Below are 18,445 nucleotides of genomic sequence, written 5' to 3'. Positions count from 1 at the left end.
TAACCAAGTTGGAGACTTATTGTTTTGTAGTGTTGAAATGATTGAAGCTTGGGGAAGGTAACCCTGACAGGCTCCAGCTAGGCTTGTGTTTGAAATTAAGAAGAGCCTAAGCTTGGGGAAGGGAACCCTGAGAAGCTTGAAGAGGAACTATGTATATTTTCTTTTGGTTATGTTTTGAACTTGGAAGAGTTAAAGCTTGGGGAAGGGATCCACAAGCAACTTAAGACATTCATGTAACTGAGACCACTACACAAAATGTTGAGGTCTTATGAACAGCCCTGTTTTGATTGAACTCATTTTTTGTGAAACTGACCAACCTACGCCTGGTGAGAAAACGACCTGAAACCAACCTTGGTATCCTAATTTCTGTTGAACCACTATCTTTTTCTTTTGAGAGAATTCCTAACACATTTCGTCAAAGAGTGAGGGCAAGCAAAGGTTTAGACACCAACAGACTTTTACTTTAAGACTTCGACAGCCCTTAGAAACATCAGTTAAGGGAACATCCCTTCAGTGTTAGGGCCAGTTAGGCATTACACCAAACCAGGAACTTTAGTAAATAAAAGTTTTGAAATGAACATCTTTGAGCCTGTGCCTCTCTTGATACCATACCCGTCTCACATCACCCTTCAGTGGTTTTCTACCCCCATTTCCTCTAAAGGACAGTCATCCTTAAAAGAGGATTGACAAGAAGGAAACTTAGAGTGTGTATTCCATCTTTGCGAAGGAAGGTGTACGATTCAGTGGTACATTTCATGAGGGCCTTTCGGGGCATAGGCGGGTAATAACTACAGTTATCTGTATCATGTTCATCCAAGGCAGTAAGGACAGACAATGTGGGGTCATAGATGGACATCGGCCTTGAGCCGTCTCTACAGGCCCTAAAGTCCACCTTGGGATTCGGTATGATGTAGTTAGATTCGGAAAATGGTAGTGGTGTTCACGAGATGCGTACTGTGAGTGTGGAAAAAAGGGACAGAAGACATGGGGGACCAATAGCTCCTTATAGGCTGTCCCAAACATCACATCCAGCTCATGGATGGTGTGACGGATCCAAAGAGTCATTTGGGACTAGAAAGGTGAGCCTGCTAAGCTTAAAACCTCATAGAAGATATGGTAAGCAGGATGCCACTGGGGGTGACTGTACCCCCTTATAGCACAGGCAATCCCTAGGTAGGGATATGTGCTATCCTCCATTCTCTCAAGAATACAATATGTTAGTTGGTTATATGGGAATAGACATAGCTAATGAGTTAGCACTTCATATATCCGTGGGTGGTAGGTTTATGACAATTTTCAGGCATCATCCTTAACCCGGTCCAGAGAACAGGAAAAAGCCAACACCCTCGCTGCCTAGTCAGAGGAGAGCCCATCTGCATTGGTGGAAGGGAAGAGAGGCTTGTGGAGCCACATATGGAGTACCTTCCTCCTTGTATGTGTGGCCTGGAGAGACAAGCCCGTGCCCAGCGTGGTGCTTCCACTCGTGGCACCTCTATCTCAGCAGAGAACCAAGCTATCCGACACAGGAGGCCCTGTGGAGAGAGCTGGAGCCACAGAAAAAGCAGCAAGACTTGGAACTGGCAGCAAGACGCTGAACCACTGCCAACACCCTGTTAGTAGCCTGCAGAGCACACACTCCAGCAGATGGAAATGAAGCCAACCAGACTGAACCACGCCACCACGCCAAACATGCGCCACTGGAAAAGTGCCGCCTGAAAGAAATATGTAGGCCGTGTGAAGGCGGCATGAAGCAAGACACGGACAACAATTTACTTAACGAAAGTATTTTTATTTTAAATTTCAGGATGCAGTAAGGCCTAACTTGCCCTGTTCCAAGGTGGGATTTTTCCTACCTAAATAAACTAAGGCTAGTCTGTGTCAGTAAGTTCAACATAAAGGTCTGTCATTGTCCAAAACCTCACAACTAAAGATATACAATGTGTAGGGATGTCAGCACCAAAAGAAACAGTGTTCAAAATAAACTTCTGAGCTTCTTCCAGCTCTGATTTGTTTCAACGTCCCCCTTCCCTAAGTTCAAATAGTTCCACAAAAAGAAATCAATTCCATGATATCTCGGGGTTACCTTCCCCAAGTTCAACACAGGTCAAGTCTCTTGACTTTCAACAATACTTCCAGTTTCACTTTCTAATCCATTAAACTCTAACAGTTTGAACAGATGCTTTCTTTCTCTTCAGCGCCTATACCACACAACCTTTGTCTCTTGGCTTGTCTTGGCTCTCTCCCAAGTTGTGCTAATCGATCTAGGCACAGTTTTCAGACCACACTGTCTACCCGTTACAGGCCATGCAACCAATAACCCTTGACACTTTGTGATGTTTTTGGTTTTCCTTGACTAATGCAGGTTTTATACCTTGCACCTGTGTCAGTAATAAACATATACTATGGTTTCTCCTAGACAGTATTTAAGCTTTGCCACAACTTGTATTCACTTTATACTGTGGTGTATCCTCTTCCACCACCTACCTTACACATTGTCCATTCAAGTTCAGCAACTTGTCTTTCACACTTGCTTTTCACTTTATTCATAAGAATTCAACTTGTCTTTCACTTTGTTCATCAATGCTTCTTAGCAGTTTTCACTACTTCCTTTCCACTTGTGCTGTAATTCATATCATTTCCATATTTTCTCTTTAGTTCTGTATTCAATACACATTTTTATATTTCACAAAATACTTGGCAACTTGTCCATGATTCACTGTTCTCTCATTCGGGTTCCAAGCCCCATCCTTATAAGTTTCAGTTCGATCGCCAACAGCAAATGACCAATTCATGCCCCTGGAGTGCCCCGTTAAGAGTGTTCCCTGTCTCGCACTCACCGCGGCTTGTCTGCGGGCATCTTCCTCCTGTTCTCTGGCTTCCGCTTCACCCCCAGGTACGCGTCGGGAGCTCCAACGAGCGCCACCTGCGAACCTCGCAGCAGAAGCCCGCGGCTTCTGTGTTCCCCAGCTCCAGCTGGGAAAATGCAGCAACCTTCTCACGGCACGTTCAACCCGTAGCGTCTCTCTCACCCCTATGCAATGCACGGTGTCATCTCCACCGCCCCATCTCCAGCCTGCTCCCCGCCTCGCAGCTGCAACTTTCTCACCAGGCAGGTTCTCCTTTCCACGCTGCTGGTCACTCCTTTTAAGCACCTGCGGCCTTTCAATGGGTTGCAAGTACAAGTCAGTTGCCTGACCACAATTGTACCAATTAACTGGACATGCCCGACCCTCCATAGTCATCTTCCTCGTCTCAGTACAACAGTGGTGAAATGGACTGGAAGTGTGCATCAATCCTAGCTGCCTCTTCCTCGTCCTAGTCTTAAAGGCATATGATTGGGGGACAGTGGGTGCGTGCGGAAGGGGTAAAGACTTGCAATACCCTAGGAAGGCAAGGGGAGGGTAGGACTCATTCTGGTAAGTGTGAGAAACCAAAGGGTGTCTCATGGACTAATCCCTTGGTATCTGTCATCCAGGTGGACAAGACCCAGCCAGAGCTTTCGATCCAGTTCCTGGGGGTGGCCCAGTGCGGGAGGATCACCTGAATGAGGAGAGGGGGAGTGGGACATCCCATGGAGAGACGCGGTATCCCCTTCACTATTATCCCTTCGCTCCTTCCCATTCCAATTGTTATTTGACTTTACCCCTCCCCTTTTTCCTACATAAACTTGACTACAGGGACTGAGCGCTCTGGGAGAAGACAGACTTAAACCCAGCCCTCCCATGCAGCATGTCCCAACATCAGAGTAAGGCAATTAACCTTAACAACTCACACCTAATTCCTGTTACCCTTCCTGCACAGATAAAAAAGGCAGAGCATGAGAGCACACAATGAGCAGAAGGAGGATCGAAGCAGAGCCAGAGAAAGCTATTCGAGGCTGCCGTTGAATCGAGAAAACCAGATGAAAAGTCAAAGGGAGAAATCAAGGAGAGAAGTACCCTTGACCTGTTTGAAAAAACGATCGCTGGGCTCTTGAAGACTCTGACACAGTGCATGTGTTGTGAAGAAGAAAGGTATTCAGATCTTGTAAGGTGCCTCTGAGATACCAGGAGCCCTCCTCCCTGACTAGACGAGCCGGGGGAGAAGCGAAGCTGCCGTGGAATCGCCCTCCACTTCAAAATCAAAACCAGTGAGTTGAAGGCAACTGCGTGAAGCGGGCTGCGTATGAGCGAAGTTTTCGGGCAGCAATGAAGTGTCACGTAAGTCGTTTGATAAAAGAAGCAAGTAAAAGGAGAAAGTTTATACATATTTTCTTTGAACTTCAAGTAGTGAACATTCGATACTAAGTGGCAGAGTGATCCGGCACCACGCAGGTGCCCACTTGAACTATCTCTGCCGGAAAGCATCTTGTGAATTGAACCTTTGAGATTGGATTAAACTTTGTGATATGACTGAACTTTTCAGATCGGATGAAAAGGAACGAAGTGGTCAGGCAAGGGTAACAGTCAAATCCCCTACCCAGTCGAAAGTCTTCAGTTCTGTTATATGGAAAGAAGGAAGTTGTTCAAGTGTCAGGTCTGAGCCCAACCTAGGGAGACCTAACGTGATCAAAAAGGAAGGGAATCCAAGTCCGGCTGAGGGAGACTGCATTAAAGGGAAGAAACGGTCCGAGCCCAGCTGAGGGAGACCGTAAGAAGATAACTCTATGGAAAGAAGAAAGTTGAAGTGTCAGGTCTAAGCCCGATCGAGGGGGACCTAACTTGATCAAAAAGGAAGGGAACCCGAGCCCGGCTGAGGGAGATTCCATTTTGAAACAGAAAGGGAAGAAACGGTCCGAGCCCGGCAGCGGGAGACTGTAAGAAGTGAACTCAGAGTTTTATTATTTTCGTTGCGTTGATCCCGGCACTGTGGAAGAAAAAGACTTGATAAAATATATAGAGACGCTATGGTGAAAACTTTGGATGTATCCTAAAGACTGCCTCCTCCTGCCAGAGAAGTCAGTATGCTCCAACTGACATATAGTTTTGCCTTGTCCCGTGCTGGAGCGCGGGGAAGGGGGAAGCTCTAGTTCAGCAATCCCGAACACCCATACCACATGGACCTTTTGTTTATCTTACATAGTTTTTTTTTTATATTGCAACGCCCCACACCCTTTTGTCCTTTAGATTAAGGTTTGGCAATAGGTTTTATAGTATAGGCCCTTTTTATTTGCCAACACATGACTAGGACACAGTGTTTTCTTTTGGTTGGATGGTCGTAGCTTGCTCCCATCTTCAAAACTTAGGTTTAGATTTTCCAACCCAAAAATAGTTCAATAAAAACCATTGAACATCATTTCTGTCTGTAATACTTGTGATACTGTGCCTTCCTTACATAAGGAAAAGGGGGATATACCATGGCTCACCTGCAGAAATCCTCTCTCCACTCCCCATGGCCCCTCCACTCAGGTGATCTTACCTCGCATATCCACACCCAGGGTCAGGATCCAAAAGCAATGGCCTTTGCCTGGCCACCTGAGAGGAAGTTCCAAGGGGAGTAGATGGGAGGATACCCTCAGATTCCTAAAAGCGGTAGCTCAGAGAAGTCAGGAGGTGGGCACAAGGTCAAGATGGCCTTTGATGGGTAAGAAATTAACCACCTCAAGGCAGGGTGTGAACCAGACAACCCCAAAATGGGGCGATAACCGAATGACCCTATGTAGGGGTGAGAACCAAGGGAGCCAAAGGCGGGATGAGAACCAAGCCACCCCAAAGCGGTGTGAGAACCAAGCCACCCCCAAGGTGGCGTGAGAACCAAGCCATCCCCAAGGTGGCGTGAGAACCAAGCCACCCCCAAGGTGGCGTGAGAACCAAGCCACCCCCAAGGCGGTGTGAGAACCAAGCCACCCCCAAGGCGGTGTGAGAACCAAGCCACCCCCAAGGCAATGTGAGAACCAAGCCACCCCCAAGGCAATGTGAGAACCAAGCCACCCTCAAGGCAATGTGAGAACCAAGCCACCCCCAAGGCGATGTGAGAACCAAGCTACCCCCAAGGCGGTGTGAGAACCAAGCCACCACCCAAGGCGGCGTGAGAACCAAGCCACCCCCACCCAAGCCACTTACAAATGCCAGCAATCCCACAGGTACCAGACACCTGGGACTGGTACAAATTGTCTGACAAACCCAAAGATAGAGACCAAGAGAAGAAAAGACACTAATTTAAAATGACTTGACAGTCCAAGGTGGGATAGGTGAAAGAGACATTCTGGTACTTGGTTACTTGAACTGAGCAACAGGGTCAGTGAAACCTTCTTAGTAGAGACATAATACTAGGTCAGAAACCAACCACCACTCAAACATTGGGCAAGAGGCCCTACTTTGTTCAAGTTAGCTTCTGTTCTCTTTTATTGGTAGGGAAAGGAATCAGGATAGATTTGGTTTTCTGAATGACAGATAGAGCTTATGTTGTAGGACATCATGATGAGCAACCCTATAGACTTCTTTATTTTCTCCAGAACAGGGCCAAAATTGTTTATTCAAACAACCTACCTGTCCATATCAGACACATTATACAAAATGCCACCTTGTGCGCCTCCTGACTTATTACAGCGCATAATAGAGTTGAGCTGAGCCAACATGCAGCAGCATTCAGCCCTTGGTGGCTAAAAATGTTTCTGAAGGCAACTGGCACTGGAAGACGTATATCTAAAATGAGGAATCACTGGGAGGAAGGAATCCATTAGAAACAGGTGATGTGCCTTCCGAAGCAGTGTCTGAGTGCAGAAAAAACGTAACTGAATGTGTAATAGGGTGCAAGCAACAATATGCACATATATGCATCTCCGACACCAGATTAAGCTCTATTATTGCCAACAACTGAGAAGAGCTGCATGATGCCCCTTGGTGGCTGAGCAACATTTCAAATACGGTCTGTACCAGGGAAAGATATTTCAAAAGATGAGGAATCTGTGGGAGGATGGTATCTATAGGAATTCAGAATTTTCAAAGTATGCCTTTTTTTCTCTTTGATTGTGTGAATCATTTTAATTGGGGGTCGGAGGGGTCTAACAATGCCACTAAATCCCCCCTTTTTCCACACACTGCTCCAACGTCCTACTCTGTTTTCCAACATGTTCTTTATTGTGTTTTCTCTATCTTTGCTATTGGTTATATCTTTTACGGGTGACATTTGGGATGGTTCATCTAAAGCAATCTCGCAACAGTCAATGTCACATTTTGAGGTTGATTTTGGACATCATATTTCAGACACCTCCATGAAGTGACTGACTCTAGGGTTAATAGGAGGATAGCTCAGGGGCAACGCGCTCGCCTTGGAAGCAAGACGACGCTGAGCAACACAGGTTCGATCCGTGGTCCGCACTTAGAAACCTCTGGGTATTAAGCGTGTTATAAATAACCAATTACAATTACAATTACTGCCCATCACAGAAACCTTTCTTTCAAATCAATTAAACTTCGTATGTAGATGTATTTTAACAATTTCGATGAGCAAGACAGAAAATCATGACATGAAGTATCTTTTATATGACATTCAGTTTTACAAAATCGTGTGGAGCAACAATACCTAAAAAAAGGAAACCATTCCATGAACAGAATTCAACCTTTTTTTCAATTGTTTATACCAGGAATAACACAGATGTTATATTTATGTAATGTTATGCAGCTAAGCCCCGTTCAAGGTTCCTCCAGATGCTATCATTAATTTAACTGAGGTGACAAGAGATAACATACTATAACAGAAGAAGAAAACTGAATATGTGTGATTGACTAAATTTCAGAAACCAAGGTGCCTAAGAAAATGAGATATGCTAACCACACCCTGTGCCATTACCATCTTTGTCAAAATATGAACATCCCAAACTGGAAAACTATGAAAAGTGAAATAAACATGAATACTAACCTGCGAATGCAGTCAGCTAGGTGTCTTGCCAGGGCATCTAAATCCAGCAAAGTCGTCTAAATAAAGAACAAACAAAAGGAAGAACATTTTGTATAATGAACACTATCATAACAATGTATCTGCATGTATGCAACATGTAATTTCCACTCATTTGATAACTGTGATAAGCCAGAAATTATACATTAAGTCTCCCAATCTGAATAAAGAAACACCTGTAGATTAAGGAGGATGAGCTAGCACAGAATATGAAGTTGAATCTTATACATGAAAGCTCAAAGTCCATTTTTTAATATAGATACTGTTATTTAAAAAAAAGCAAAAGCTTCCCACCCTGGAGAATCTTGTATTTATTTTGCTAAATTCCCATTTCTCCTTAGTGGTGGGATATTTAACCCATGAGCACAGGACTGGAGGATTATTCAAATATAATTAGCATATGCAAACCAGATTTGCATAGGGGGCCACAACTATGATTGGCTCCGAACCCAACACCTTCACCAGTCCTGAAGATAGGAAATGAGAACTGTTAGCAATCATATTATTTTAAAAAATCATGGAAAGGTGGAACAATATGTTATCACACCTGATCCAGCCACCTCACCCGGCCCCCCCAGCAACACCCCATGCACGGTCAGTGGGAATATCTGCTGTTTCAGAGGTAAAATAAACTCACTTGAGAACTCTCTGCTATGGTGGAAATTCTAAATTTATGCCTCATGGGTAAGGGAGTGCTAGGGTTCACAGGGCGATGCATTCCGGACTTCGATTGATGACAAGTGGGTCTCCTGGAAGGCTACCTTTCCGGTGGTAATTGCATCAGGTCAGGAAGGTAGTGCCTGGATGTCAACCCCCACAAACGTTGCCTACACTCTCAAACACCTTCCCCGCAGGCTGCAAAGGAAAATACTGGGTAAAACAGGTGACTAGAACCTCCCTGAACTGCCCGCCCAAACCCAGTATCCTCAGTCACAATGCCTGGATGCTGGTTGGATAAGTAGCGTATGATGGGGCGAAGGACGACTTCAGAGCTGGAAACGTATTCCAAACAACAGTTCACAAAAATCATTGGGTCCTCGAACTGGCACAATGGTGCAACGTGCCAGTTCGAGGACCCAACCAAGGTCTGCAAAATACAGGAAAAATCCTATGATTAAAAGTTCAAAGTCCAATCCAAGCGAATGCTAGTCAAAAGTCCCAGGAAGGGAAACCTAAGTGTGCTTTCAAGTTCCCGGAATCATTGGAAAACACACACCAGAGGAAAAAGTACAGAGGGTCCAAATAAAAGCAGATACCCACATAGCTGGGAGTTGAAAGGCTCCAGGACATGTTAAGACGGATTCATAAGCAGGCCCTCTCATTGAATGAAAAAGGAGGAACAAACACAGAAACAGGAATGCCAAAATGTAAGTAGGTCCAACTACATGTATTCCTTTGAGAATGTTATGTTTGAAATACGAGGCAGTTGATCCCATCATCTGAACCTACAGGTGCCTCTGCTGCCTGCTGTGATTTTACTTCAATTAAAACTTACTTATTACTTTCCCAGCCGTCAATCCTCATATAACATTGGCGACGAGGATGTCCCAGGTGCCTCAAATGCTTTAACCTCCCAGCCCGCTTGCACTTTGCTTCCAGGGGCATGCTGCTGACAAGTCCAAGCCCAGGGTGCAGACGCCGAGCTGCTGTGCCTCTGCAGCACCGCTCCTCCTTGCCCAGGGAGTATAGAGTGGTGCACGTGTGACGAGAGGTGCACACAGCGGTGTGTGTGCCGTATTTGGGGGGTGGAGGTCCCGGACAGTGGGCAGCTCTTGTTGAGCCAATTGTTGTGCGCCAGCTTCCGCTCGCACACGTTTTTTTTTTTTTGGTAGGCCCGCCCACGTCATCACGTTACGTGTAGGCGGGCCCGGCCGTTGCCACAGGAGCTCACATTTGTGTGCTCCTTGATCGTTGCCTGGCAACCCATCCACGGCAACATGAGGAACTGATTACCTGAAGCTCATTGTGACGACAATGAGACTGCTGCATTGCACGTTCCAAGTGAACTCTATAAATCGAACTACAATCTTCCCTGGTGTCTCATTGTGATGTCACAGTATCTGATTGTTGTCATTTAGCTCAGCCTGCAGTACAACCAGCTTCTTTGGACACTCCTTTTGATATTGCCACTCATAAGCAATTTATGCAAGCTGGGCAACTTCTGGCTCACCAGGAATTTCAGTGTTTCTAGCATCTGTTCGCCAAAGCTCTTTTGCAATTCACAACATGGCTGCAGCGATTCCCCCTCCTGCCCTTTTCCTCTCAAAGCCAGGCCGCCCTCCTGTGAGGTGGGACAGATGGATCAAAATGTTTGAAAATTGTATTGTGCCATTGGGGGGTGACAGATATAGCTCTGCAATGAAAAAGGCACTACTCCTGCACAATTTAGGGCCTGAAGGGCGCATAGTGTTCGATGGTCTCACACATGATGTTGAAGAAGGTGCCGGTGATGCTGATGAGTATCTTATAGCTATAAAGAAGATGGAGGATCATTTCGAAGCAAAGAAGAATGTGACGTTCGAGAGGGACAAGTTTTTTCAACGCGCCCAAGACAGTGCCGAGTCAGTAGAATCATATGTGGCATCCTTTAGGACATTGAGTCACACATGTGATTTCGGCAATCTCACTGACTCTCTTATTAGGGATCAACTAGTAAGATGCACAAACAGTCTCAGAGTCCAGGAGAAGCTACTTGCCAAAGATGTTCCGTTGGAGCAAGCCGTGGAATTGACACGCAGCATCGAACAGACATCCCAATACAAGAGACTCATGAAAATTGATAAGCAATCAACTCAGAGTCTGAGACAGAGTGTGTGTGCTGTGATGCCTAAAAGAAGAACGACCACGAGGAAAGAGTGGTGGAATCAAAAATGTTCCAGGTGCGGCAACTCCAGATACTCAGCAAATTTTTCCACATGCCCGGCAAGGTTTGCGGAGTGCTACAAATGCAAACGGAGAGGTCATTTTGCGAACATGTGTAAAGAATCCTCCAGCAACGCCGTTGAACTAAGGGACCCCGAGAACCAGGCTGCAAATCAATCTTCGAACAGAATGTCAGAAGAACCACCAGTCCAAGAAAAGAACGCAAGGCATATTTTTCACATTTATGCTGTGTCGGGTGACTGCAAAGGTCCAATTGATCATTTCTTGATTGATGGATGTCCTCAAAATAAAAGTTGATTCGGCTTCCCTGTGGACAAGAATATCCGAAGATACCTTCAGAAATATTCTTGGTAAAGATTCCGACATACTGGTTCCTGCTGGTGTTCAGCCTTGTGGATATGGAGAATCCGCCATTACCCCGATTGGTGAATTTTATGGAAGAGTGTCGTACAACGGAAGAGAATGCTCTGCAAAGGTATTAGTTGCCAAGAAGGGAGCGTCGCTTTTGGGTTGAGAAGAACAGAGAGAATTTGGCGTCCGCATTCAAGCCAGTGCTGCAGAACCAGTGACAATTGCAGAAGTTGAAGACAACTGGTCTAAGGAGTTTCCTGAGGTCTTTACTTCAAAACTGAGAAAATTGAACAATTTTGAGCACAATATAAAATTAAAAACAAAATCACAACCAGTGGTGCACAAGGTGAGACCCGTTCCACTGAAACTACGTCAGCAGCTTCGTGAAGAGCTTGAGAGTTGGACCCAAAAAGGAGTGATTGAGCGTATTGAAGGGACTGAAGGGCTTTCTCCTGTTGTCCTTGTCACTAAAAGCAATGGGAGTTTGAGACTCTGCGTCGATCTTAGAGATCTCAACAAAAACATTTTCTTCGAGAGACATCCACTAACTGTAATATCAGAGACTCTGGCTACTCTAGGAGAACCAAGTTGGTTCTCGGTAATCGACTTATCTGCAGCTTATCATCAAGTGCCTCTGTCAGACAACTGCCAACATGTGACCGCATTTTTAACACCGGAGGGCATTTTCAAATACTTACGAATGTCTTTTGGATTGGCTTAGCTGCCTGAGTGTTTCAGAGGGTCATGGAAGAAGTGCTCAAGGGTCTCAAGACTTTTACCGTATTTAAGGATGATATATTAATTTATACTGGTTCTGAAAGTGAACATGATTGTGTACTTAGGAATGTATTGCAAAGACTAAAAGTGTCGGGCCTTACTGTACAGAGGAAGAAATGTTGCATTGCTCTCAGAGAGGTAGAGTGTTTAGGACACAAGGTGTCTGGCCAAGGTGTATCTCCAAAAATTAATTTGGTGGAAAATATTTGCGGGGTCCCTGCTCCTACCAATAAAGATCAGCTTATATCTTTTATGGGTATGGCAGAGTTCTACCACAAATTTGTAGAAAGGTTTGCCACCATTTACTCACCTTTAAGGAATCCATTAAAAAAAAGCAGTAAACTTCAGATGGTCGGATGAGTGCCAAGAAGTATTTGCTGCCATAAAAGAAAGCATATCAAAAGCCCCTTCTTTGGATGGTTTTAAGAGTGGTAGGAAGACAGTTCTCATGGTGTATGCTAGTCTGTCTGGTTTAGGAGCTTCACTGTATCAAGTAGACTCAGGGAAGGAGTCTCACATTTGCTTCCAGGCCTTTAAGAGGAGCTGAGTGTAACTACTCGGTAATTGAGAGGGAAGCGTTGGCTGTCTATTGGGCCATTCTACACTTCAAATTCTCTCTGTGGGGACAGGAGTTTCTAATAAAATCAGATCACAAACCACTAGTACAACTTTTGAGTAGCTGTGATTGGGCAAAAGGTTCTCCAAGGATCGCCAGATGGATGGTTGATTTACAAGGTTATAATTTTAGGCTGAGCTACATACCAGGCAAAGACAATGTGGTTGCAGATTGTTTATCTAGACTTCCTTCGGAGCATGCTGAAAATATATCAGGAAGGGTAAATGAAGAAGACATAACTGTGGGCCTCATTACACGGTAGGCGCTAACCATGGCGCTATTAGTGCCATGGTTGCCGCCGGTATTTTACCGTGTCCGCCTTGGTGGATGGTGGAATTACCGCCCTACTCCAAGGTGAGCGGGGGCGGTAATTCCCCATTCACCAAGGCCCTTCCCCATTCCCATTTTTGCCCCCATAGGGCATAATGGGAATGGGGAAGGCGCTAATTACGGTACCGCAAATTGCGGTACCGTAATTAGCACCAAGGTCCCTTTGCGGGTTTGTTTTTTAACGCCTGCTAAAAGCAGGCGTTGAAGTACCAACCCGCAAAGGGACCTCGTAATAAGGCGGTAAGGGTTAACGGTCACCGGTACCCTTACCGGTGACCGTTAACCCTTACCGCCTACCGTGTAATGAGGCCCTATTTCTGATATGGCAGCGTGTGCAGTGGGAAAGGAGGAATGGCTCGAAGCGGATGCAGGTGACACTTTTCTGACCAGGGTGAAAGAGTGGACAAGAAATGGATGGCCCAACAGAGATACATTAGACAGACATTTTGATCGTTTTTATGAGGTCAAGTTAGAATTAAGCTTGTCTGAAGATAGAGTAAAACTGAGAAGAGGATCCAAGATAGTTCCTCCTTCAAACATTAGAGCTCGTTTAGTTGATTTGGCTCATCAGGGTCACCTAGGGATAAATGGTACAAAAAGGTTGTTGAGACAATCATATTGGTGGCCAGGCATGGATAGTGTAGTCGAGAAGAAAGTGCATGGTTGCAATGAGTGTGAATTGCAGACAAAGGGAAAATTGTCAGGGAGGTTCCACTCAGTCCTGTTCGAGTTCCTTGTGAACCCTGGAAAAAACTTGCAATTGACATAATTGGCCCTATACAAGGTTTGGGTGATGGATTCAGGTTTATGGTTGTGCTAGTAGATTATCACACCAAGTGGTTAGAATGAAAAGCCCTAAGGGAGGCCACTACCAATGAATTAGTTGCATTCTTCAAAGACGTTTTTCACAGAGAAGGTTTTCCCACAGAAATCATTACCGATAATGGGGTGCAGTTTTGCTCTCAAAAGATGAAGGAATTCTTAGTGCGCTATGGGATCAAACATTTAAGAACCGCTCTGTACCATCCTAGGGCAAATGGGTCAGTGGAAAGAGTTAATAGGTTTATCAAAGGTGGCATTCAATTGGCACTTAATTCTGGTCTTGAGTGGTCAGAGCTGCTAAAAGAAATGGTCAGGAGCTATCGCACCACTCCACATTCCATTACCAAAGTATCACCGTTTGTGTCTTTGAAAGGTCGGCAACCAGCTACCAGACTATGTGCAGGATGGCTAGAGGTATCTGGTTGTGTAGAGGTAGACAGGCAGAAAATAATGAGCTTAATTTCTGACGCTCAGAATGAGTACAGACAAAGATTTAATACCACCTTGTGTGTTAAAGATGTGATGTTTTATGAAGGGGATTTAGTATTGTTTAAAAATCCACGTTTTGGAGTAAAGTGTACAGAAAGTTAGTTTATAGGCCCAAGAAGAGTGAAAGCAATACGAGGCAGTGTTGTCATACTTGAGGGGGGCGAATGTTGGTCAAAGTGCAGATTGGTCAAATGTACATCCAACCCCGACTATGAATGTATCACAAAAGACAATTGGGATAGTGAAAACCAGGAAGAAAGAGTATCACAATCAGACAAAGGAACTTCAGAAAACACAGAATCCAGTGTTGAGGCACAAGACAAAAGGGCAAAGAGACTACCAAATCGTTTCAAGGACTTTTATCTTGAGTAGTTACAGTAATGTTTTTGTTTCATGCGTAAGGAGGGAGGTGTGTTATGTTTGTAAGTAATCTTAGTTCTATAGTTTCTATTATATAAATGTTCCAAGTGATGTAAGCACATTCTGAGAATCTCCAACTACATGTATTCCTTTGAGAATGTTATGTTTGAAATACGAGGCAGTTGATCGCAGCATCTGAACCTACAGGTGCGTCTGCTGCCTGCTATGATTTTACTTCAATTAAAACATACTTATTACTTTCCCTGCCGTCAATCCTTATTTAACAATAGCCTTTCCAATTTAGCAGATAATGTAAGCAAGAATTTATGTTCCAGGAGTCGAATATCGCATCCACTTCATATTCCTCTTTTCTATTTACAACACCCAGAGGCGGTAGTGCCTGCAAAGGCATGTCTTTGTCAAATGGCTTTAATAGGGAAATGTGGAACACCCGATGCTCATACCAACGTAGAGAAAGCTTCAAAGCTTACGCTGCTGCAGTAATAATCCTGTATATATGGTACGGACCTGCATAGTAGGGTAAGAGTTTGTGTGATCCATGTATTGTGAAATATATGGTTGACAACTGTACCAGGTCCCCTACTTGGCAGGAGGGTCACTTATCCCAATGTTTATTGGTTTGTTGTTTTATTGTCTGTTTGGTGCAAAACAAGATATTGAAGAACACATTGGTGAGTCTGACGTAGGTCATGGATACAGTGAACAGCAGCAGGCACAGAATCAGAGGTTGGTACTTTCACAGGTAACTTTCATGTGTGACATCTATACACGAAGAAGAACAGACTTCCAAGTGGAAGAATGGGAAGAGTTGTTATATGCAAATTCCACCATGGGTATGATATCCACACAAGATCCTAGACGGTTAAAGCAGCAGCATTCAAAACACTGTTGCAGGGTCTGGGTTAAGCATCTCTGTTTTGCCCCAAGTATGTGGGTGGTAACTAGAAGACATGGAACAAGTTACTTACCTGTAACTGTTGTTCTCCGGCATGGGTCTAGCATGGATTCACATGCTCATGAATATTCCCCGTCGTCAGGCCGGGAATCCTCGGTATAGAAAAAAAAATCAGTATCAGTTTCGTTTCTGATCTGTCTTTCTTAGTAGTAACCAATCACTGGTCTCTGGGTCATACTGCCCCCAGCCAATGACTGCCCTCTCCCTAAGCACCACCTCTGGCAGCCATCCTCAGATTTGGTAGCACGTAAAGTGGCAGTATGACCAAGTGAAGAGCCGCAGAGGGGTAGGCGGGAGGGTTGGCATATGAATCCATGCCAGACCCATGCTGGAGAACAACAGTTACAGGTAAGTAACTTGTTCCTTCTCCAGCATGGGGTCTGGCATGGATTCACATGCTCATGAATAAGAGAATACATAGCAGTACACACATGCACAACCACGGGAGGTGGCAACAGGCACAACATTAAGCAACTCTTACCTCCTCAACAGGCTCACCTTAGGCAAACAGGTTGCACAGCACTGCTTGGCCGACCTTGGACTCCTCCCTGGAGTCCCGATCGACGCAGTAGAATCTTGTTAAGGTGTGCGTCGACCTCCACGTCGCAGCCCTGCAGATGTCCAGCAGGGGCACACCAGACAGGAACGCCGTGGTAGCAGCGATCGCTCTGGTCGAATGGGCTCTCGGACAGCCGGGCAGCGGTCGGTTTGCCAACCGGTGACAGTGCATGACGCAGCCGGAGAGCCATCTGGAAATGGAAGTCTTCGAGAGAGCCTTCTCCTGATTCACAGTACCAAAGTTCACAAACAGCCGTGACGTCTTCCGAAAACTCTTTGTGCGGTCCACGTAGAACTTCAGCGCTCTAGCTACATCCAGCGAGTGCAAAGTCCTCTCGGCCGGTGACGGGAAGAAAACTGGCAACACCAAGGGCTCGTTGAGGTGGAAGTCCGACGGCACCTTAGGCATAAAGGAGGGGTGCGTCCTCAGCACCACCCTCGTGTCATGAAAAGTCAAGTCTGGAGGCTTGCAAGTTAGGGCCTGGATCTCTCCCACTCGTCGTGCGGAGGTGATGGCCACGAGGAAAGCTGTCTTCCATGACAGGAATTTCAAAGGCGCCAAATGCATAGGCTCGAATGGGGCCCCCATGAGCCTGGTAGTACGCATCCTCCAAGTCCAACGACGACAGGAAATCGCCCTCCTCCAGCTGTCCCAGCACGTGCTGGAGGGTGACCATCCGGAACTTCTGTGCTTTGATGTACTTGTTCAGTCGTCGCAGGTCCAGGATGGGGCGCCATCCTCCTGTCTTCTTTTTTACGAGGAAGTACCTTGAGTAAACTCCGGAGCCCCGAAGCCTCTTTGGGACGAGCTCGATGGCACCCTTCTTGAGCATCGCCCTTACTTCCAACAGTAGTTGAGGGACGTGATTTTCCTTCCTGGCCACGGGTGGAACGCGAGGGCACTTCTTCTGAAACTCGAGGGCGTGCCCTTGGCCATGGCGTCCAGCACCCAACAGTCGGTGGAGATGGACTCCCACATGCTGACAAACCTCGCCAGCCGGCCTCCCACCGGGGTGCTTCGGCGGGGGCCCGACCCCACGGTCGGTTCAATCTTGTTTGGAGGCCGCCTTGCCTCCTTGACCTCCCTGTCAACGATGACAGGCACCACCTGACTTGCCGCGTCCCCTCTAGGCTTCCTGGGACAAAGATCTTGCCGCTTGGAGGTACGTAGAGGAGCCACTGCCGGATCCCTTGGCGGCACCTTGTCTGCCTCCGGAGCTCCGAAAGGATGGCCGTCGTTGTTGGAGCACTCCCAGTGCCCGGGCAGTCTCTGTGTCTGTCTTGATGGCCTGAAGGGACTCATCAACCGCCTTCCCAAACGGGTTGTTCCCGTCGAAGGGCATGTCCAAAACCTTGGTTTGTACGTCCTGGCGGAAATCCATGGCCTTGAGCCATCCTCGTCGTCTCAAGCAAACTGACGGAAACCGGTGTTGGAGATGTCCGTTGCCACCGTGATGGCGTGGTCCGAAACAGTCTCATCTTCCTGTAGGATTTCAAGGGCCTCAGCCCTTTTGGCGTCCGGAAGGAAGTCCAAAAGAGGGGTGATTTTGAACCACAACTCCCTGTCGTAGCGGGCTACGATAGCCAGGGCGTTGGCCGCCTTGATAGTCGTTGCTGCGGATGAGATGATCCGTCGTCCCATCGTGTCCAGCTTCCTGCCCTCGCCGTCCGGCGGGGAAGTTGATGTCGAGGCCGATGCACCCCTAGCTTTCTTCTTTGCCGCCGCCAAGACGACCGAATCCGGGGTAGTTTGCGCCCGAAGGCACAAGGGGGCAGCGTCGGGGACCCGGTACTTATTCTCGTACCGGTCCCTCTTTGCCGGCGCCGTGGCAGGGTTCTTGAGGAGGGCGAGCCCCTCATCCCAGATGTCATCAAGAAGCGGTACGGCGAGGACCGTCTTCCTTTTAGCCTCGCGCCGTTGGTAAAGGAACCCTTCTTTCTTCTTCTCTTCTGGGCAGAGCTGAAAGAGCTCGGATGCCCTGGAAATCATGCCATGAAAAGGATCCAACCTCGTCGGGCGGGGACGCCAGAGCAGGGGGCGACGGGGGACACGTCCCGTCGTCGCCTCCTTCGTCATCTGTACCTGTCGTAGCCGTGTCCGTGCCTGTATCATCCCCGTGGGTAGTAGACCGGGGGGGAAGGCAGAGCAGGCCGCAGAGGTAGGAGAGGTGGCGTAGGATGCGTCCTCCTCCTCTTATGCGTTGGACTTTCCAAAGGTCCTGGTTCCGGTTCCCCCGTCGGGTCTGGCTCAGGTACCTCCGTCGGGGGGAGGGGCAACCTTGTCCTTATCTCCGAGCATAAGGACTGAATCGCTGACAAAATGGCCGCCGAAGTGTCCTGCGGCACCGGAAACGACTGGCGCGAGGGCTCTTGAGGAGCCTCGTCGGCGACACCGTCACTCTCGTCGT

At 46.8% G+C, this 18,445-nt stretch overlaps 1 protein-coding gene across 1 annotated transcript in view; it reads right to left on the bottom strand.

Annotated features, from left to right (window-relative positions):
• Nucleotides 1-18,445, bottom strand: part of USP34 (ubiquitin specific peptidase 34) — a 3,618,222-nt gene that overhangs the window by 1,638,437 nt on the left and 1,961,340 nt on the right. The window contains exon 39 of the mRNA XM_069608012.1: nt 7,840-7,895. Within this exon, the coding sequence (XP_069464113.1) occupies nt 7,840-7,895 (56 nt within the window). The remainder of the gene's footprint in view (nt 1-7,839; nt 7,896-18,445) is intronic.

Source organism: Ambystoma mexicanum, chromosome 4q (genome assembly GCF_040938575.1).
Source record: "Ambystoma mexicanum isolate Mex_15411 chromosome 4q, UKY_AmexF1_1, whole genome shotgun sequence".
NCBI lineage: Eukaryota > Metazoa > Chordata > Amphibia > Caudata > Ambystomatidae > Ambystoma > Ambystoma mexicanum.
The sequence above is the reverse complement of the archived record's forward strand: the minus strand, read 5'-3'. Positions and strand labels throughout refer to the sequence as shown.